The 22,770-nt window shown below is 37.8% G+C and overlaps 1 protein-coding gene across 4 annotated transcripts in view; it reads right to left on the bottom strand.

Annotated features, from left to right (window-relative positions):
- med23 (mediator complex subunit 23) overlaps positions 1-22,770 on the bottom strand; it is a 79,690-nt gene that overhangs the window by 9,952 nt on the left and 46,968 nt on the right. For 2 of the 4 annotated variants that reach the window (XM_059513355.1, XM_059513356.1), the window contains 8 exons: positions 22,366-22,546; positions 20,376-20,546; positions 17,381-17,597; positions 16,085-16,321; positions 14,598-14,763; positions 13,407-13,433; positions 13,053-13,125; positions 12,574-12,788 (listed from right to left, as the gene is read on the bottom strand). In XM_059513355.1, coding sequence (XP_059369338.1) covers positions 12,574-12,788; positions 13,053-13,125; positions 13,407-13,433; positions 14,598-14,763; positions 16,085-16,321; positions 17,381-17,597; positions 20,376-20,546; positions 22,366-22,546 — 1,287 coding nt within the window. The remainder of the gene's footprint in view (positions 1-12,573; positions 12,789-13,052; positions 13,126-13,406; positions 13,434-14,597; positions 14,764-16,084; positions 16,322-17,380; positions 17,598-20,375; positions 20,547-22,365; positions 22,547-22,770) is intronic. The other 2 variants (XM_059513357.1, XM_059513359.1) reach the window with 1 other exon arrangement.

Here is a 22,770-nt window from a genome sequence, read left to right as displayed (position 1 = left end):
AAACCGCTGTAAAAATGTATCAGATTCATATTGTTTTTCAATATTTTTTGCATAAATCTGTTAATCAACCTCAGTCCTGATCAAAACTACCAAATGTTTTTTAAAAAAATCCAAGATTTTAACTCTTTAATTAGAGGTCGACCGATATATCGCGCCGATATTTGTCATTTTTTTATATATCGGCATCGGCCGATATCCGTGTTTAGTAGCGCCGATTTAAAGTCAGGCACGTCGGCGGGCAGCCCCGTGTTATTGGTGCGGTGGAAAGTGCTGCTGCAGCCGCATGTGAAGCACCCCAAGCCAAAACTTTTGGAAGATTCAACAGCAGTCCTTGGGAGATAAAGGTAGTCAGAGAATCTCACTCTGTAAATGGGGTGGAGAAGTTGACAGCTCTAACAAACACTGCAGCGTGACATTACCAAAGTAAACTGTCTCTGACGTTACTCCACCTCGCTCACAGACAGCACCGCGCTCGGAGAGACAGCTGTCCTGGAGCTGCCCAGAACCGTGAATCACATTTGTTCGGAAGCATGGTTTGATGCAGACAATAACCAGTTTTCCATCCAACTCATTTGTATTTAGGGATGTCAATATTCGATAATTTCCATGATCGATCTTCGTTTAAATTAATGATCAATTAATAACCTTAATGCTGCACAATGCGTCTGCAGCGGTATTATTATTATGTGCAAAAGCCACTTGGAAAAAAAGCTTTCTCACCCGAATTAAAGGGGTTTTAGTCTGAATAAAATGCTATTAGCAGGACCTTAAAATGAATAGATGTGATTATGATCATTTGATAAAATGAAGAGAGCGCGCCATACGTTGGAGATCATTTTACTTTGTTGACTGTTTCCCGTCAAGCAGACCGCTGAATGCGCCTCTGTAAATGGTTTCGTGGTGCTCGTTGTTGTATTTTAAAACGCATCTGCAATGTTTTCAAATGACACACTATAGTAGTGGTGCAACGGATCATCATTGATCAATATCTTCGGTTCGGCACACACGTGACCCGCGGATTGATTTATGAAAAAAAAAAGTTGCGCATGTTTAGTCCACACTCAGTGGTCATGGCGAGCGGAGGAACGGAGGAGCTTGAACGCCCAACGCATTTTGGCTTCCCTGTTAGATATAATGATGAAGGAAAGAGGTTAGAGTGAAAAGATTGTGCCAGATCTTTATGAACAGGAGAAGAAAACAGTTGTGGATGAACTATCCCGAGCATCCTCTGTTGCGCTCACGACAGAAGGGTGGGCGTCCAGGGGGACGGAGAGCTCTGTGACGATAACTGCTCACTTCATCAAAGCACACTGGGAGATGAGAAGTCGGGCTATTATGTTTAAAAGATGATATTATGTGCACATTTAAGTTGATTTCATATATTTTAATTTAATAATTTAATGTTAATTAAAAAAGACAAAACGTATGTTTATTTGTCTTGGCCTTTTTTTTTTTTTTTCTGAACCGAAAAATTATCCGATCCATACGAGGACGAGCGAGCGCGGGGTTTAACTAGATGTATTTGGAGGTTATTGCTCACGTCTCGTTCTGCGCATATCCAAATGTTTCCATATTCGCAATGTATCTGAATGTTAAACTATAATATTTTTTATTTAATGTAAACTAGACAATAAATATCATCCTCTTCACATGAGCAAAAACGTCCTTGGCATAACAGCAGAGTGGATCGGTATACGGTGTATTTAAACTGACCAGTGTAACCTTTTATATGTTTAGTTGACTGTACTTTTATTTTAATAATGAACATACTGCGATGTAAGTTTGAAATTAGAATTCACTTTAGATGTTCTGTGTCATTTATACCAAACACAAATGTTGCTGGTTGCTAGTGTGTTTGCAGCACTACTGTTATTTATTTTTTATATATTTATTTTTTTATATTTTTCAGATTTTTATTTTTAAAATTGTATTTATTTAAATGTATATTTAAGTTTACATTTATGTTCCAACAAACTTGAAAAATTCTACTTGATAAATGCTCTAAAACTTATGTAAATGATTGACTTTTATTTATATATATATATATATATATATATATATATATATATATATATATATATATATATATATATATTACCTGTTTTATATATTTAATACTTGGTCAGTTTATTGATTTTGTTTGGTTAACTTTGGATACATTTTTTATTTTAATACCGTGCAGTGCAAAAAATTAAGATTGAGAGATGGTTCAAGTCAGTGCTCAATAAATGATGATAAGTTTATTATTAGTGTGACATTTTAGCATGCAAATGAAGGGGAAAACTTCAAGATATCGGCCCTCTAAACATGGGCATCGGCTATAGAAAAACCCATATCGGTCGATCTCTATCTTTAATTGCCAAGTTCATAATGTTGATGTCACTGATTTGGGGGGAAAAAAACACACAAAATGACTTATTTTCAATATAAAAGTAATTGTGGCTGGATTTTTTTTTAACTTTTTATAACAGTCTTGGGCATGTTAAAGAATAGTAACAAGATTGGCTTTGATGCATTTTTAGTTTTTGTGCAACATTAGATTTAATTTTTTTCTCCCTAATTTGTTGTTGGTGGCTGTTTTTGCCCCATTGACTTCCATTATAACGACATTTTTTGATTGCAAAGCCATGACACCATGTAATCATGCATTCTTGATTCATTGTGGTTTTCCCTTTTGGGAAGAGGTAAAAAAAATTATTTTTACAGTTGATCACTAGGTGGGACCATTAACCCTTTAAATAGGCCTGTGCAAAAAAAGGCTTAGTTTCTGGCTTGTATATGGAGTTATATGGAGTATAACAGTAAATTATAGTGTTTGTGTGAGATTCTTGATTGTTGGTGGTTTTCCCTTTTGGGAAGAGATAACATTTGTTATTTTTTACAGTTGATCACTAGGTGGGAACATTAACCCTTTAAATAGGCCTGTGCAAAAAAAGGCTTAGTTTCTGGCTTGTATATGGAGTTATATGGAGTATAACAGCAAATTATAGTGTTTGTGTGTGTGTGAGATTCTTGATTGTTGGTGGTTTTCCCTGTTGGGAAGAGGTAACATTTGTTAATTTTACAGTTGATCACTAGGTGGGAACATTAACCCTTTAAATAGGCCTGTGCAAAAAAGGCTTAGTTTCTGGCTTGTATATGGAGTTATATGGAGTATAACAGCAAATTATAGTGTTTGTGTGTGTGTGTGTGAGATTCTTGATTGTTGGTGGTTTTCCCTGTTGGGAAGAGATAACATTTGTTAATTTTACAGTTGATCACTAGGTGGGACCATTAACCCTTTAAATAGGCCTGTGCAAAAAAAGGCTTAGGTCGCGTCCGAAATCGCATACTTCCATACTATATAGTAGGCGAAAATCAGTATGCGAAGCCAGTAGTATGTCCGAATTCTTAGTATTCGAAAAACAGTAGGCGAAATGTACCCGGATGGCCTACTACTTCCGCCCGAATTCCGTAGTATGCATAGGATGGACACTACTCTATCCCATGAGGCCACGGGAGAGGACTCGTCATACTCACATTCGAAAATAACGGAAAATCGTGACGCCGCTGTTTTGAAGTGTAAGTACCTTATGGATAAACGCTGTTCATTGTGGTTAAAGTGTAACGTTACTTATTTAACATAATCCAAGTAAACGACTGACTTGTTAAAGTTTTACACATTGTAAACTGATGAGACTATTTTGTAAATTGAGTTTAAAAATATGTTTAATAATCATTATCGATCAGAGGCTGTGCCTCAGCTTATTAAGGCTGCTTTCTACAGACGGCTCGTTAATTAATTTAATGAGATAAAGTTACAAAAATTTAACGAGTTAATTTACATTTTACTAGTGTTGATAAAAATTGTTGGATAACTTAACTTAATAGGTGCCTCAGTTTGATCATAAATCCTCAGTAATGTGTGAATCCTGTTCTGATGTTACAGAGACTGATGAAACCCTACTCACTGGAAAGCATAATTCAGTAAGTATATAAATTAAATTTAATCTTAACTACACACACTCTTTAAATGTATTTATGTTAGGATCATCACTGATTAATGCTGTTTTTTTTATTATAATATTAATTTCCAGGTATTTCCAGTTGCTATTTTGTCAGTTGCAAAGTGCTTAATAGCAAATAACTTTTGTAGCAGTTGTGTGCATGCACACTGATTTTGCAGCAGTTTCCAGTTGTTTTTTAAACAAGCAGCATCTTAACATCTGAAGAATGTTGTCTTGAGAATGGGTGCCACACTTTAGAGAAATACCAATACACCAAGTCACATTTAAAATTATTCTCTCTATTTATTTATTTTTCATTTCTACATGGATAAGAGCACAAAGCTTCAGACAAAACCACATTAACATTTTCATAAAGTAGTATAATAGAGCTTAAAGCAACACCAAAAGGGAATTTCTTAAGACGTTTCTATAATACTGTCAGGAAAATAAACTTCAGCAGCTTCAGTTCAGTAACTGTATGTGTACAAGATGAGGACTTTACATTTGGGTATAAAAAATGAGTGAAAAACAGTGGAAATCTAAAATTTACCCCAGGGATACAGTAATACATTTGTAAAATTAAACTTGTAAATATGTTGGTATGATATGTTATGTGATATGTTGCTAGATTTTTAAATAACTGTAATATTAATTCCCAGTTATGAGTGTAATATATTTATGTGTATATATAAATACACACACGTTTAAATTTAACTATTTACATGTGTATTTATACATATTTACGTGATTTTATAGTATATATGTATGTATATTTCTTAAATAACTAATATATGTATATCTCGATTTGACAGTCTTAAAATTACCTTCATAACTTACAGAAGCTTAAACAATAGCACTATGAGAACATGAACTGATTTGCAGAGTCTTAACCTGTTCAATTGTCCTACAGGTAATCCTGCTCTTGAAGAGCTGCACACGGTCATCTGGTGTGACACAGCTGTGCTCAGATTGTCCCACACATGCTCTCCTGTGCTGGCTTCTGTGTTTTGAGGTTCCAGTGTATCATCGTCATGATCCTCTACAATTTGTGGATCCGCAATGTCCTCATTCAGAAGACGGAGGTTGTGGAGCACTACACAGCATGCAACAACATCTGGCACAAAGACAGGACTCACTTCCAGGGCCTTGAAGAAGAAGAAGATGGAGCACAGCTTGTCTTCATCATCCTGAAGGCTCTCTCAACAATGTTCTGTGCACGAGCATCATTGGTGTTGAATCAAACCTGTGCAGGATTCTGTTCAGGCTCTCTGTATGGAGTGATGAGGCAGATGTGTGCCTCACTCAAACAAGGACACACACACCATCTCCCAGGATGTGTTTTCCTGCAGGTGGATACAGGCCTTCAGTGTAAATAGAGCTGTTCTGCAGCACCCTGGCATCATACACAGACCCGGGACACTCAACAAACATATCAAGGTACTTCCCCTGGTGGTGACCTGCAGCTGAACAGAATGAAACCGCTTCCTGTTGAAATAACATTGGGCTTCACTTGCTGGAGGTTCAATTTGTATGTGACAGCCATCTATTGTGCCAGCTACCAGAAGAAAAGCTGCTTCCACTGCCTGTCATCTGTGGTGGAGAAGGCAATCAGCCTCTTCAAAATCCCCATGACTGACCTGCTCATTCTGTGCACAATGTTATGCAGCTCTTGGATGTCAAAGGCCATTGACAGCAGCCTGTATGATGCTGTTCGCAGTCTGTAAATATGTAGTTTTTGTTTTTTAGAATAAAATTTCAATAGGTTACACATTTTTGCTGATATATCTATATATATATATATATATATATATATATATATATATATATATATATATATGTGTGTGTGTGTGTGTGTGTATTGTCTATAATGTATATATTATGTATGTATTTATGTATATATTGTGATGTGTGTATATATGTGTGTGTGTGTTTCTGTGTATATTTCTATAATGGATTTATGTGTATATATGTGTGTGTGTATTTGTCTAAGCATTCTTTCAAGTTTATTAATTAATTTATGTTCATTTTGTTTCTTTTGTGTAATTTTATTTGTATTTATTTATTACAATAAATTACTTTATATCCTTACATAAAATCAGGCTGTCATTCTGTTCACAGGTGAAGCAGCTGTTATTCTGAGGTAGAAAATTAAAAGCTCAATTTATATTTAGTAAAGGATTTACAAGCTGTCAACGAAGGCATGATCTGAATTGTTAATTCAAACGACGTAAAAACGCAGACGAAAGCGGTAAGAATAACGAAAAACACCGATTTTATATCATGTTCGCTCAGTAGATTGGGCTCTTTAAATTTACGCGTTGTTGTGACGACATATGTCACGTGACAATGTCAACATGGCGGAGGTAGTACGTCCGAATTCCATTCATACTACCCACATTCATACTATATAGAACGTACTTTTCTAACGGTCGAGTAGTACGTTCAAATTCAAATGTAGTACCCAGTACGCAGTATGCGATTTCGGACGCAACATCAGTTTCTGGCTTGTATATGGAGTTATATGGAGTATAACAGCAAATTATAGTGTTTGTGTATGTGTGAGATTCTTGATTGTTGGTGTTTTTCCCTGTTGGGAAGAGATAACATTTGTTATTTTTACAGTTGATCACTAGGTGGGAACATTAACCCTTTAGATAGGCCTGTGCAAAAAAAGCTTAGTTTCTGACTTGTATATGAAGCTATATGGAGTATAACATCATATTATATTGAGTGTGTATGTGTGTGTGTGTTAGGGCTGTCAAAATTGCTCAAAATTGACGTTTGAATATTCCCTCTAAAAAATACACGAATATTCAAACTATTCGAACATCTGGTTGCGCATGTTGTCAATGACGCGCATTACGTCAATAACAGGCAAAAATAATACAAAGAGACATAACTACTTGTATAGATAGTCTATTTAAGTTTAAACATATATGACAACGTATTACCTACACAAAAACAAGGAAATCAACTAATGGCCAAGACTGCAGACCTCACGCTCTCTCACCCTCACGTTCTCTGCGCATAATGGTTTAAATGAAGAAACAAATTTTTGTGCAAGCAATTTAAGGTCGCGACTGTTGTCCCAAATATAGCAGGCTTCATTTAGTGATTGAAACAAATATGATTAATATTAATTGAAGTTTTACAGCATATAGAACTGACATTGAATGCTCCGAGCAAGCTGTGCTGTGGTAAACATGGAACTTTTCTTTGACATGAAACGATAAATAATCAAACCTCGGATCCATTGCTTGACAGAACTCCCCGAAGCCTGCCCCATCCGCGATACTGATCGGTCTCATGTCCTTACAAATGAACGAAATTATTTTATCCGTTATGGCCTCTTGTCATGTTGCAGACAAAGAGCTTGCGGTGGACGATGCAAAGTAACGTTAAGTGTCAAGACGTGACTGTTTAGCTGGACTTCCACACATTATGCCATGCTCATTTGGGTGCACATTTTTGAGATGTGACCTCATGTTGCTAGTTGTCGAATGGTATGCTAACTGTATCTTAAATAGCTTGCATACAACAATCTCGCGGGTCAACAATTTTACCTCATTTTCTCTGCTGCGGTCGAGTTGGGCTCTGCACTTGCTGGCATCTTCCATGAAGACGCGTCAACTTTCAGCAGTGATGCTGTGCCAGACAGTGCGACTCCTGTGAGGCTGTGACCTGTCCCTGAACCCTCAGGCGCGCTAGCCCACTCGCAAAGCAGACAACCACGCCTCTACTAACGCGGGCCTTTTTTTCACATTTTTTTTTTATTCGAATATTAATTTTCACCTTCGAAATTCGTTTTTTAAAAACTATTCGAATACATATTCGAATTTAGAATATTCGTTGACAGCCCTAGTGTGTGTGTGAGAAAGAGAGAGAGAGTGTGTGTGAGAGAGACCTTTGCGCACTTACCTTAATGTATTGCAGAAAATCACAATGTACACCTCAGCTCTTAGAACTACATGGAGTAAACAAAAGTGTATTTATGCACCTGCTGCCTTTTAATGGTGGTGAAAGTATTCGGTTGTTAAGTGATGATGTAAGAAGCGCTGTTTCCGGGTCCAGGCCTCAACTCGCTTCACTTGAGAATATGACCTTAGCAGCCGTTTATGAGCACTGTTTATTCATATTGATAATTTAAGTTGAACGCTTTCAAACTTACGATATACACTACAGTCTCCGTGCTCACAGCGTCCCAAACACAAATAATTTTTATATATTTATATTTTCATTGTGTGGCTATCTGGTACTTCGGTATAGAGTTAAAGGTTAATATTATAACTTTTTCGCTAGTATTCTATCACATTGTGAGTTTATCTTAGCACCTTTTGTTGTTTTCTCGTGGTAACTGATAGAGCGTTTGGACACGGAAGCGCTGCTACGTGACGTCAGACTTAACAAGCGAATAGACTAAACAAAAGCAAAGTACGTGGATTTAAACACTTGCATGCCATCGTGCTGGTCATTTAATGGTGAGAAGAGCAGCAAGCAACACGAGAAAGGGCTTGACTTGTACCAAAGTTTGAGAAATTATTATGTAGCGTGACCCCTCCAGCGAGCTGCAGCTTATTTGAAGTTGGTATTGCATTTTGGTTCATAATACATTATGTTCATAAATTTGATGCGAAGTAGATTTTTTTACAGGATTTTAAGATTTTAAACTGGCTTTACCATCAAGAAAAGAGGAGCATTTCACATATAGGCCATCTGTACTTTTCACCATCAAAAGGAAGCAGGTGCATAAACACACTTCTTTTTTTATTGTTTACTCCATGTAGTTCTGAGAGCATGCGGTGCACATTTTGATTTTTTCAGATACTGTACATCAAGGTAAGTGCACAAAGGTCTCTCTCACACCCTCTCTTTCTCTCTCTCTATCACACAAACACACACACTATAATTTGCTATTATACTCCATATAACTCCATACAAGCCAGAAACTAAGCCTTTTTTTGCACAGACCTATCTAAAGAGTTAATGGTCCCACCTAGTGATCAACTGTAAAAAATAACAAATGTTACCTCTTCCCAGCAGGGAAAACCACCAACAATCAAGAATCTCACACACACACAAACACTTTAATTTGCTGTTATACTCCATATAACTCCATATACAAGCCAGAAACCAAGCCTTTTTTTGCACAGGCCTATTTAAAGGGTTAATGGTCCCACCTAGTGATCAACTGTAAAAATAAATTTTTTTACCTCTTCCCAAAAGGGAAAATCACAAACAATCAAGAATTCATGATTATATGGTGTCATGGCTTTGCAATCAAAAAATGTCGTTATAATGGAAGTCAATGCGGCAAAAACAGCCACCAACAACAAATTAGGGAGAAAACATTTAAATCTAATGCTGCACAAAAACTAACAATGCATCAAAGCCAATCTTGTTACTAATCTTTGACATGACCAAGAGTGTGATAAAAGTAATAAAAAAATCCAGTCCACAATCACTTTTTATATTGAAAATATGTAATTTTGTGTTTTTTTTCCCCAAATCAGTGACATCATTTATGAACTTGGTAATTAAAAAGTTAAAATCTTGGAATTTTTTTTAAAATTTGGTAGTTTTGATCAGGACTGAGGTTGATTAATAGATTTATGCAAAAAAAATTGAAAAAATATTTATCTGATACATTTTTACAGCAGTTTAATTTAGTGGATGTTTTCATCCACGAACATCCCGAAAGGGTAGTGAATTTGCCCACAGTGTACCGTTGAGTTGTTGAAAAATTTCAAAGCATTTTCCCAAAAATATGGGTCAAAATAAGATTTGTCACCAAAAATCATTCCATTAGCTCAAACACAGAGAAAGCTGTGGCCAAAATAAGACTTAACTTTACCCCCTAGTGGACGAAAACGTCCCCAACAACACACAAGGGTTAAGATGTTAAAAAATGTTTGTCTTTATAATCTTTTATTAGAACCTGCTCTGTGACTGAAACAACTTTTCAGATGATCTTCCGAAATAATCTATGAATACTGTTTGTCCATTCAGAACAATCACATATAACCACTAGCAGCACCAGGGTTTTTATTGTAGGTGGGCCTCCAGAAAACCTTCTCAGTAAAACAGGGTAACTGCAAGAGCATATTCAATATCCACTGAAATTAGGGTTGTGCCGATAGACAATAGTATCGTGTATCGACGATAGTCAGAGATATCGACGTAAGCAGATGTCTCTGTCGATAGTCAAGACGATATTAGGCTCATTCTCCTATTAATGTATTATATTATTAAATTTCAAAATTAAAAATTTAATTCATGCATTTAGCAGACGCTTTTATCCAAAGCGACTTAACAGTGCATTCAGGCTATCAATTTTTACCTATCATGTGTTCCCGGGGAATCGAACCCCCAACCTTGCACTTGATAGCGCAATGCTCTACCAATTGAGCTAAAGAAAAACATAATTATTATAATAATAACTATTATTATTTTTATTAGGTGGCCTATTATAATGCGGCTATCAAACTGCCCAGCTATTTCACTTCAGCACCGCGTTTCACACACACACACACACCACACAATGCGTGCGCAGGAGGATTAGAGCCTGTATTCTTGAAGTTGTAACGCTTTGACTCGGATAATTCGTATCCATGAAATGAAAGAGATAGAAAATGACGAGTTGGTTTCTCACACATTTAACGGCTCGTTTACGGCAATGCCCTATTCTCATACATGAGAGATTAACTCTTTCTTGCCGTTACAAATAAAGTAATAATAACAAGGCGCCAGAGCGAACTTATCATCCATAGTGTTTCTCATGCCTTGTTATTATTTTCATGCACTCCACACTATAATGTAATGCATGCAAAATACATAGTTTTGGCTGTTACAAAGTCTCCATCCACAAACTGACGTACATCGAAGGTATTTCATTGCACTTTAACAAGTAATCTGAACGGCCTTTATATGTGCAATATTTTAAAGAGCCCTCACTAACTGAGTTTAATGCCACAGTTATGTTAGACTGCATCTCATTCTAGTTTCTGTGGCGGTGCGTTGGGCTCATCATGAGGCACGCGGAGCGGTGTATGACTAATGCATCAGATCAATTCAACTTTACTACAAATATACGGGCTTACCTGTTCTTAATACTTTATATTTAATGTGTTCGTTTATGCCCAATATTAGTGTTAAACTGCTGGAATTTAAAAGAAATCTACTATTGATTTTCACTGTTGACATTTAGACAGATAACTTCCATATGCAGATGTGGCAGATTTGTCACAGGACGAGCGATATGACAGTTGCGTCCGACTATATATGAACTAGCTGTTTTAAATACAGTATTTTTATATTTAACGTTAGTTTATCAGTTTGAAAGTGTATTTTTTAGATTATTGGCGATTCCATAGACTTTCTCTCGTGCATCTGCACGGTTTAAAACACCAAATAGTTCTGCTATGACAAGAACAAAGAGACGCTCTCTTGCTCCACACATGCTTGATAATATCGTGTATCGTCGATCTCGCGGGCTGACCATATTACCACTTGAAAAATGACCATATCGCCCAACACTAACTGAAATTGGATTATGTACCAGTATATCATTACATACTAAATATGGGTCAAGCAATATTAGATTTTGCTGATACAATAATTAAGCATTTGATGGGTTAGTTCACCCAAAAATTTAAATTGTGTCATTAATTACTCTCTCTCATGTCGTTCCAAACCTTCAGAACACAAATAAAGATATTTCTGATGAAATCCGAGAGCTCTCTGACCCTCAGTAGACAGCAAGGATCCTAACATGATCAAGGCTCAGAAACATAGTAAGTACATCGCTAAAACAGTCCATGTGACATCAGTGATTCAATCATAATTTTACGAAGCTATGAGAATACTTTTTGTGCACAAATATAACAAAAATTACCGACTTCATTCAACAACTCGTCTCCTCCACATCACCCTGTAGCGCCGTTTTAGAGAGTATGATGAAACATGCGTGTTCTACATCAGCAACATGTGTTGTTTACATACGAGAACAGTGTGCGCATGCACATACTCTACATTATTGTTACTCCTCTATGCCCCGCCTTTCTGAAACGCGATGATTTTTCCAAAGCTCATCATTTTTGAAAAGCGAGGTGTGCTCTGATTGGACACCTCACCATATTTGGAAACACACAGCATCTCCACAGCAACAATACTAAAGTGAGAATCAAGGTTACGCCTTCTTTCTTTGCGTGAACTTTTGGGTGCTTAAATGAGCCGTTTCAGGGGGAGTGGATGAGTCTTAACTTTGATAAAGAATATCTCTTTGGATTTGAGACTTTAGTCTTTGCAACTTTACAGATCTTCTTCATGCACCAAGAGCTTGTAACACTCCGAAGAGAAAGAAAAAAATTTAATCACATCATATAACTCTTTTAAACTGAACTCAATGCTGTTTAAGAACCCACAGGGAGTTTGCGTATTGGTCAGAAATTGTAATGTCTGTGCTTCCTAACTTTAACAATGAAAATAACACACAATACAGTTTAATGGCTGCTAATAACAGTTTATGGCCAGTAATGTCTCTCTGGCCCACCATTTCAGTGTGCAGGGTGTGTTTGAGACGAGGTCTTACTTGGGTATGAGTGAGAGCTGTCCGATGCTGGAGTGATGCCAGACGGCGTGAGACAGAGCCAGAACATAGCTGCAGTGCATCTCTGAGTATGAGCGGTGACAGGCGGTGAAGTCCAGCAGCTGGAACGGGTAACCCACCCACTCCGTCTCCGAACTCAGAACCGCACTGCTGACCACACTCACGATACGGTCGTGAAGCACGATCCAGTACGGCTCCTGACAGACAGAGAGACAGAAAGCACCAGAAAATCACTTTACCTTGAACAGAGATGCTGAGTTCAAATCATCTGTCAATTACGGTTCCCAGGACAGTGACTACAAACACCATCAGGGATTGTACATGAAGCAGGGTTATTACCGTTAACTAAAATTCAACTTGACTATTACAGTCTCTAATGCTGAATGTAACCCTAGCAGTAGAATGCACATCATGAAGCATGAGAGTAAGAATAAATAAATGAATGAAGATGGTGTGCGTACAGGCAGAGCGGTGATGACCAGGCCGATAGCGTTCATCCATGCCGTGATGTTCTCCCGAGGAACCAGCGGCTGACTGCAAAACACACATTCATCATTCAACTTTCAGCGCTCACAGGACTCCAATACAGGAATGAGTATAGCCCTATTCGGACAGGACTAGCTTCACTGGGGGTCGTTAGAGAAATCTGTGCTTCACAAGCCCTATTCAGACGGTAACTGTTTCTCAGGGGGACAGAAGTGATTTTCACCATTTACAGAGGTAGTGAGTGATTTAATCGCCATCTGATTCCACATGACGTACGAACACTGTACGGTAACTTTTGTAGACTACTTTGGTGTATTGCATAGGCCTACCTATTTATTTCTTCTCCACCACAGCGACTGGGAGCAGAAAGAGAAGAAAAGCATGCAGACATTAAAAATAGGTCTTTATTATGCAGCAGCAGATATGCAATACAATTCCAAAATTTGTATTATAAACCAACACATATATCGCGTATAATTATATACAACTGTAGCGCACCTATTTTCCTTTTTCTAAACAGGAGATTTAAATAATCATATAATAAACAGGATTATATGTTATAAAATATGCTTGGAATAATAAAAATACATTTCACAGAATATTAAGAATACATTTTTACAGAAAATGTATTTTATTTACATTAGACAATCAAGTGGTTCGTAGGATCACAGAACTTGCTCCTCCACTGTGAATAAATCACCATCTGAATCCATGAGTTTTATCAATGAGGTGAGACCTATTTATTTTTTCAAACGTTCATATAAGAAACAATTACCATCTGAATCGGGCTACAGTTATATTTTGTGATTTTAATTCTTCCACGTCTGTGTTTTTCTCACACAATCTCTGTAATAATTCCAGAGCAAATGACCTACTGTTTTTCAGTAAACTCTGTGATCTTCTGAGAAATCGAATCCGTCCGAATGCGAATATCTGTGATTGCTGATCATATTTGTTTCACAACACGCTTCCTTGAGTGTTTTGGCCAAAGTGAATTACCACATACAGTCTTACCACACGCATGTTTGATATGTTTGCCTCACGGTAAAGAAATAAAAAATACCAATAATAAAATGAAGAGCCAGATCACGTAAACTGTAAAGACTGGCTTCTGTAATATCAGCGTCAGTTACTCACCTTCATTTCTGAACTCAGTTACACAATGTGTTAATTACAGATGTACCTTTATGAAAATTAAGCATGGGTTTAACTACTAATAAATGAAATAGTTAAACTAAAGTAGCCACACGTTAACATGGTTTTACTGTACTACTAGCCATACAGCTTCACCATGGTATCTGTAGTAAAACTTTGGATTTACCATAAATCTGAATGACTGTACTGTACACAATGCATCTCTGTGACACCCAGATGTCCAAAACAGACCCTCACACCTCTGTAATAAACACTGAGATAGATTCAAAATTTGTAGTATAGAAAACTAGTCCTGTCCAAATAGGGCTTATGTCTGTGCATCTCCTGACACAGCTTTCACAGGCTCAAAGCTCATGAACTCTGACCTCTTGAGCACGACATTGAGCAGAGCGTTGCCCACATCTTTCCCCGGCACGGCCAGAGCCATCAGCTCCACACAGGTGACGTGCAGCGCGTGAGCGGCCGGGTTGGGAAACTCGTTAAACCTCCAGTCACAGTTGGGGAACGGCCCTGGAGATTTACCTGCCATGGGTAGCATGGGTTAAGGAAGCGATTCTTGACTCGTCTCTCGCCACATTCAACATGAGACAACATCCACTGAGTGAACTGTGACCCTTCTGCAAGACTCGGAGTTCAGCTCCAGCCCTGATCAAACTCACCTGGCTGCAGGTTACTGTCTAGACACCCTTGATTAGCTGGTTCAGGTCTGTTAGATCGGGTCCAAGCTAAACTCTTATGAATTACAATACAAATATTAAGGGTCGTCTTCATTTATTCGCTTTCAGACATCAAACCACAGAGGGTTTATTTTGGCAGAAAACCAAATGGAGGCCACAAACCTTCCATTTGCTGGCAAAAGACTTTTCTAAAAGACGATTCTCATTACAATTTTGTCAAGATGGTTGGTGCATGTTTCATTTCTGAATGCATGTTAAATGTAGCTGCATTTAGTGTGAACCGAGCCACTCTGAGATACTGAAAACACAGAGATCATGAGCTGTTCACGTGTAAAAGAACACAGTGCCTCACTATGAACACGCTCTCACTCTCTATATATATAATTAAATTGCCCCATTTGCAATTGTGTTCTCATAATCACGTATTGTTAAAATCTTTAAACAGAAGTTTTGTTTCATATACTAAGCAATGGATAATTAGCTTTTTGATAGTTTGAAAGGGTTATGAACTGAGAAAACAAAATTCCCTTGATCTTTTGACACATTAAGAGGTCATTGTACTATAAAAACATCCTGTAAACATCGCAGTTTAGCCCCGCCCACCATTTCTACATCCCTCTGTTTAGCCCCGCCCACAATTTCTACATCCCTCTGTTTAGCCCCGCCCACCATTTCCTACATCACTCTGCTTAGCCCCGCCCACCAATTCTACATCGCTGTTTTTCCCCGCCCACCAATTCTACATCGCTCTGTTTAGCCCCACCCATCATTTCTATATTACTGTCTGTTTCGTTTAACAGATCATTTGATATGTACTGAGTATTTATGCATTTTTAACCTAAATCACAGCAGCGTCCATCTGTGAAGGACACAGACTGTCAATCATACACAGCTCTCAGCCAATCACAGCAGAGGGTGTTTACTTCTAAGTCTACAATCCTCTGTGTCTATTCAACCAGAGTGTTCTGATGAAGGGGGTTAAAACAGGACAGAAAATAGCCTATTACTTCCAAATTATGATGTTCTTTGATTTAAAAGTCTTGATAACATTATAAGTGGACCTCAGAGATCAGTACAAAATAAAAACCTGAGGCATCTCATGACCCCTTTAAGGCCATTTGGTGATCCTCACACAGTCAGCATGCCCTGATGTGAGCGCGCTCAGTAAAGGATATTATCCACGAGCCGCCCGATGAGTTTGCAGTAGTACGTGTCGTCAGGGATCCAGACGTTGTCTTCCCGGGGGTTCATGCCACACTTCAGGTAGGTCTCGCTGAGACACCAGCCAGGCGTGCGGTTGTCCTTGAGCGAGCTCATGATGGCGTGCACCAGCTTCCTCTTCAGACTCGTGCGATCCCGCAGGTGTCTCTCGTAATAGTGCAGCGTGTTGTACAGGTACGTCACCGGACGATCTGCACATAGACAGTTTTAGGATAACAGTTAAAAAATTGATTAATTTAATATCTACACTACCAGTCAAACGTTTTTGAACAGTCAAATTTGTAATGTTTTTTTTTAAAGGAGTCTCTTCTGCTCACTAAGCCTGCATTTATTTGACCTAAAACACAGTATTATACAGGCAGTATTAATAATAGTAATATTTTTACTATTTAACATAAATATTACATAATATTTTAAAACTTAATTTATTCCTGTGATTTCAGAGTGGAGCATCTTTACTCCAGTCACATGATCCTTCATTTATTATTATTATTATTCTTATTATGTTGAAAACAGCTGAGCAGAATACTTTCAGGTTTCTTTGATGAATGGAAAGTCTAGAAGAACAGCATTTATCTGAAATAGAAATCTTTTGTAACATTATAAATGTCTGTATCATCACCTTGCTGAATAAATGTGTTAACTTCTATAATTTCTTTTTTGGTATAGTGTATAATGTTACAAAAGCTTTTTATTTGAGATAAACGCTGATCTTTGGATGTTTCTATTGATCAAAGAATTTTGAAAAAATGTACTCAACTGTTTTAAATATTGATAAAAATAAAAATAATGAAATGTTTCTTGAGCAGTAAATCATCATATCAGAATGATTTCTGAAGATCATGTGACACTGAAGACTGGAGGAATGATGCTGAAAATACAGCGGAGCATCACAGAAATACATTACACTTTAACACAGATTCACACAGAAAACAGATGTTTTAAACTGAACTAATATTTCACAATATTACTGCTTTTGTTGTATTTTGGATCGAATAAATGCAGCCTTAGTGAGCAGAAGATGCTACTTAAAAAAAAAAACTGATTCATTCAAACACTTTGAATTCCTTGAATACAACCATACCATATTTATATTTAATTTCTTATGTTTGTATTCTTTAATAATTGCACTGTCCATGGAGCGGACCTGACTCACATTTCACTGCTGGTCATTTGCTCTCCATATAAACATGTATGTGACAAACAGAAGTCTTGAATCTCTACAAGCCAGTGCCCATCATGCCTCTCACCATGGAACTTGTAGAGCCCCCCCAGGTGATCGAGCAGCGTCTCCAGAGACTTGGACACAGGCAGCAGCTCCAGGAAGCGATGGATGACGATGTCGAACACAGGAAGGAAGCGCAGACACACGTTACCGAAGTAGATGGGCAGGTACTGTAAGGGCAGCTGAATGGGAGGGTTGACCTGCTCTGCCAGGCCTTCGAAGTACAGCTTCTCTGGGTACTTCTGCACGGGACACAGTGAAGGAGCTCAGTACTAACATAACCACCATCCCAGGATAATATTACATGTTTACAACCTTACATGGCCTTTACAAGCATCAACTACATCTGAGCTTCCGTTTGACATATTTGATGAGCTCTATGAATGTGTGTTGATCAATGTTTATATGTTAAATGCATTAAGCAAAAAAAATACTTCACTCAAAAAAAAATTTAAAAATTGTAAAACATTTATTCACCATCCAATATATATATATATAATTTGTTTCTTCATCAGATTTGTAGAAATGTAGCATTGCATCAGTGTCTCATCAATGGATGATCCGCAGTGAATGGGTGCCGTCAGAATGAGAGTCCAAACAGCTGATAAAAACAAATCCATCATTATTTTTTAAGAGTCCATAATATTCCATAATAACACTTCCTCCAGTGAAAAAGTGCATCTGCTGTTGTCTCTCACAGATTTGTTTAGAGCTGTTTAAACGCTGCTTGATCTGTGCAGATTTCTCTCCTGATTCAGACCAGAACACTTTCTCACTGGAGGAAGTGTTATTATGGATTATAGACTCTGTGTGTTTGAGTTAAAAACATCTTAATGCTGGATTTGTTTCATCTTTTGTCTTCTCCAGATGTTCACTGATGGACTGGAGTGCTGTGGATTATTGTGATGTTTTTATCAACTGTTTGGACTCATTCTGATGGAACAACAGAAATCTCTCAGGTTTCATTAAAAAAAATGTGTGTTTTTAACATGAATGAAACACATACAGGTTTGGAATGAATAAATATGGACAGATTTTTAATTTCTGGGGACTTCAACAGTTTTGTATATTACAGAAGAGAGCAGCTGCTGAGGACTGCACCAAGTGCACTGATAGACATCAAGAGCACGGTGCTCTTCTAAACTCACGTGTTGTCTTTGGTCGGGTCAGATCAGGTCAAACTGTGTGCGGAATTATGTTTGCCATTCAGCACAAGTACACAAGAGATGAAATGTCAAGGCAATCTGAGGTCAATCTCTCTTTGAAATGCCACAGAGAAGTGAAGATGGGAGGGGGATAATAACTGTGTGCTCATGAGATTTCAGACAGCCATCAAGCTTGATATGCAGCCCAATATCTTGAACTCAGATGGTTTCCTGTTTCATATCTAAAGGTCGAGGATAGTTTTATACACAAATCCATAACTAATGTACATCTGTGAAAGGATGGCTGCTGAACTGTACGCATTATCTGGGGTGTGTTTCATTATTTACACAGCTTAAGGTCTGAGAGTGAAGGGCATTAAGGACGGTAAATCAAGCACAGCACAGTCAGAAAAAGACACTAAATGACTGGAAAGAGACGGCTGCAACAACGAGTGTTCACTGGATTAGAGAAGGTTTGTGAGCTATATGCCATCAAATCTTTGGTAGATATTCAGAGTTTTGTTGGTTAGTAAATGTGACATCCACAAGCACACTGTATATTCCAGTTAGTTTTGTTATATCTGGTAAATAGTAAGGAGTGGATGAATGGAAAATCTGAGCAGACTCCGAATAATTTGCGGTATGAGCTTTAGTTACTATGCCACCCGCAGCTGGAATCAGCTTCCAGAAGAGATGTGCTAAAACACTAGTCACATTTAAATCTAGACTCAAAACTCATCTGTTTAGCTGTGCTTTTTTTGAATGAGCACTGTGCGATGTCCGAACTGATTGCACTGTATTTTACGTATTCACTGTATTTGATGTCAAATCAATTTTTTTTATTCATTTTAATCAGTCCATTTTTAAATCATTTCCAAAGTTTTAAAATTGCTTGTTTTTAAGTTTGTGATTATTTTTCTTCATGATTATTTTACTTTAGCACTTTAAATTACCATCGTGTACGAAATGTGCTATATAAATAAACTTGCCTTGCCTTATGGACCAATGTGTGCTTGATGTGTGTTAATACATGATTTTTTCTAGTGCTGAATCCATACATAATGCTGAAACAAATACTAACCCTACTGACCTTAACCTGCACTGGCAGCATTAATGTTTGCTGCACTGCATTTTAGTGAAAACCCATCAAATGTGAGCTGTCACACAGAGGATACTGGGAACGTCAGTTTACATTTTTTCCACTGTAGATTATAAAATGACTTGTTATTTTTCACTCCCAAAAACTCTACATTTAAATTTCCTGAAATGTCCCATAAGATCTTTTAACATATGTGACCGTGGACCACAAAACCAGTCATAAGGGTCAACTGTTGGAAACTGAGAATAAATCATCTCTTCATTGATGTGTGGTTTGTTCGGAGGACAATATTTGTCTGAGATACAACTATTTGTAAATCTGGATTCTGAGGATGCACAAAAACATCTAAATACTGAGAAAATCATCTTTAAAGTTGTTCAAATGAAGTTCCTAGCAATGCATATTACTAATCAAAACTGAAGTTTTGATATATTAACGGTAGGAGATTTACAAAATATCTTCATGGAACATGATCTTTATTTAATATCCTAATGATTTTTGGCATAAAAGAGAAATCTGTAATTGTGACTCATACAGTGTATTGTTGTCTATTGCTACAGATATACCTGTGCTACTGATGACATATGGAATAAGGGACATTACCGTTAAACAATTTGAACAGGTTTTTACCATTAAAATTAGGCACATTTTTAGCATCCATGATATTACTGAACTCTGAAATGAGTGGGTTGCCAAATGAAATCTGCTGTGGGCTGGGTTTGCACTGATCTGGGGAACGCCCGTGTTGTTAGCGTGTAGCAGAAGGTGTGTGTTACCTTGTGGTAGGTCATGTGTTTGGTGTGCCAGTCGCTCTGCAGCCAGTGTTCGGGGGCGTTCTCCTTAACAAAATCACCGACGCGGTTGCGGAAGTCATTGGGTTTGAGGAGGAGGAGCTGGATGATGAAGTAGCAGACCTGAGCCTCGTTCCCCTCGTGACTCCTCATCGCCTGCGTGCAAACACAGCCTTCAGTGCATATGTTTGAAAACGTTTGCTCAGTGTAGCGTGTTGAGACAGCAGCACTCTCGGGAAATGTTTTTCAAAAGTTCAGGTTTTGGCCATCGGATTGGATTAAATCTTGAAAATGTGAAAAAAAGAGGATTCTGAATTTGGATTAGATAATAAATCCTCTGTTTGTGTTGTTCAAAACATTTTAGTAAGATTGGGATACTTTTGATCCAAAAAAACAAGTTTATTCTGATCCCAGCAGAAGGGTGTATTTCAGGAACAAAAATTTAATAAAACTGGTCCAAAAAATACAACATTTGTCAAATGTAAATATCCCCAAATATTATATTTAATTTAAAGTTTTGCTTTGTTTTTTAATCACTGATTGTAAACTACATTGGCACAATCATCAGAGATGAACCAGTCAGAAGTAGTTATTTGTGTAAATGCTGTGCTAAACATCTCTTTTTTCCCATCAGCATGTCCCTTTACGGGCTCCGTAGTGCACTAGTAATCAGATCTGGAAATCTGAAGAAGTGTGTATCTGGATCAGTCTTCAAATCCAATCCAATCTTGCTTTAAAAAACGGTACAAAAGTAAGATGGGTTACGTGATCCTGGATCACAAAAACATGGGATTTCCAAATCCAGATTAAACTTTTTGAACAACTGGCCCCAGGATCTGCACAGAAGCGCAGCAGGAAGGGTCAGTGTCAATGATGTGACGGTTCGATCGGACTGATAAATGGAGCGTGTACTGTCCAGCAGGAAGCTGATTGATCAGTGGATGAGAAGGCCAATCCCCAGGCTGTTTACTGGCCTTCTGTTAGCTTCTGACACACAGATAATGTTTCACATGCAGTTTTTCTCACATGCTGCGCTAAAAGGCCAATAAATCCATGAGTCAAACATGAAACGAAGCACAGCTGAATTACTGGAAATACAAACATACCGCTTTTTGGTAACAATTGTGTATGTAAATCAGAAACAATGAATCTGCATTGTGGATTTTGGAATTGATTTAAATAATGCCTCTGTGGCACAGTTTACTTTCCATTGATTAGGTCTTTCTCAACAATTTAATGATTGGTTTGAGTAATTGCTCGCTCAAGTCCCATTGTCTCAGCTATTAGTGTGTCTGTTTAGCTTTAAATAAGGCAGCACTGCAACCACAAAGAACTAAACCTGATGCTCATGTTCACCAGCATGATCACAGATCTTCCAAAGAACAACCCGAGCTTCACATGATCAGTTACATTCATTTACTGCTATTTGATAAGTCATTAAGAAATAGTGGCCAAACAGATTTATTTTTTTAGTTGATGGTACGTAGGGCTGGGTGATAAATCCTCCATAAAATATGCAGCACACATCTGAATATTTGGGTAGAACTGTTCTGGAACAGTGTTGAAATACAACTACTGTAGTTGTGTCCTCTTTTGGAGAAAAAAAAAGTATTTTCGCAACAGTGAAACAGCGACTCCACGACATTAAACTCTGTGAAATGTTGAGTTGGTCACAGTGCCATTCTGCTGCCGTTCTAGACGCACTTTAATACTGAATTAGCAGCGCGCTTACTGGATGAATTCAATCCAGCACAACTATAGCACATAAATGTAAATCATTTAAAGAATATATGGTTACACTCTATTGTGATAGTCCACTTTAGACATTCTAGTAGAATAAGTTGACATGTACATGCAAAGTTACGTCCAGTCAGCAGAATGTGTGTTGTTGGTCTATTAATCTGCAGTGTTGGTTATCAGATATTAAGCAGACAGTGTACTGATACTAGCAGTGGTTGCAGAGGTCAGGGCTCACCAGGCACAGGATGAGTCTGTCCAGCGTCACAATGTTGTACTTCCACACCATGTCGTTGAGGATCTCGATGCACTTGTTGAGCTGCTGTCCTCCTGCAGACGTACTGAACTCGTACACCAGGAAGTCTGCGAAGGTCCGCACGTGGGCCACCAGCGCCCGCGCCCCGATGCGCTCCAGCACCCTGAGGAGAGGACACAGATCATGGTGCTTGGCCATTATCACACCGGACTCCATCTGAGATCAGAGATTGGTGTGTTTGGCTGCTATGAAAGCTGCTTTTTCACTCATTTCATTTTAATAGGCTTGCAAAGCTACTATATCATGTTTGATATACACATATCTAAGGCCTCAGTGATCAACATTATCAAAACATGTTTCACACAATCTACTGCATGTCTTCTGTCT

Source organism: Carassius carassius, chromosome 27 (genome assembly GCF_963082965.1).
Source record: "Carassius carassius chromosome 27, fCarCar2.1, whole genome shotgun sequence".
NCBI lineage: Eukaryota > Metazoa > Chordata > Actinopteri > Cypriniformes > Cyprinidae > Carassius > Carassius carassius.
Note: the sequence above shows the minus strand (reverse complement) of the source record. Positions and strands in the feature narration are given on the sequence as shown.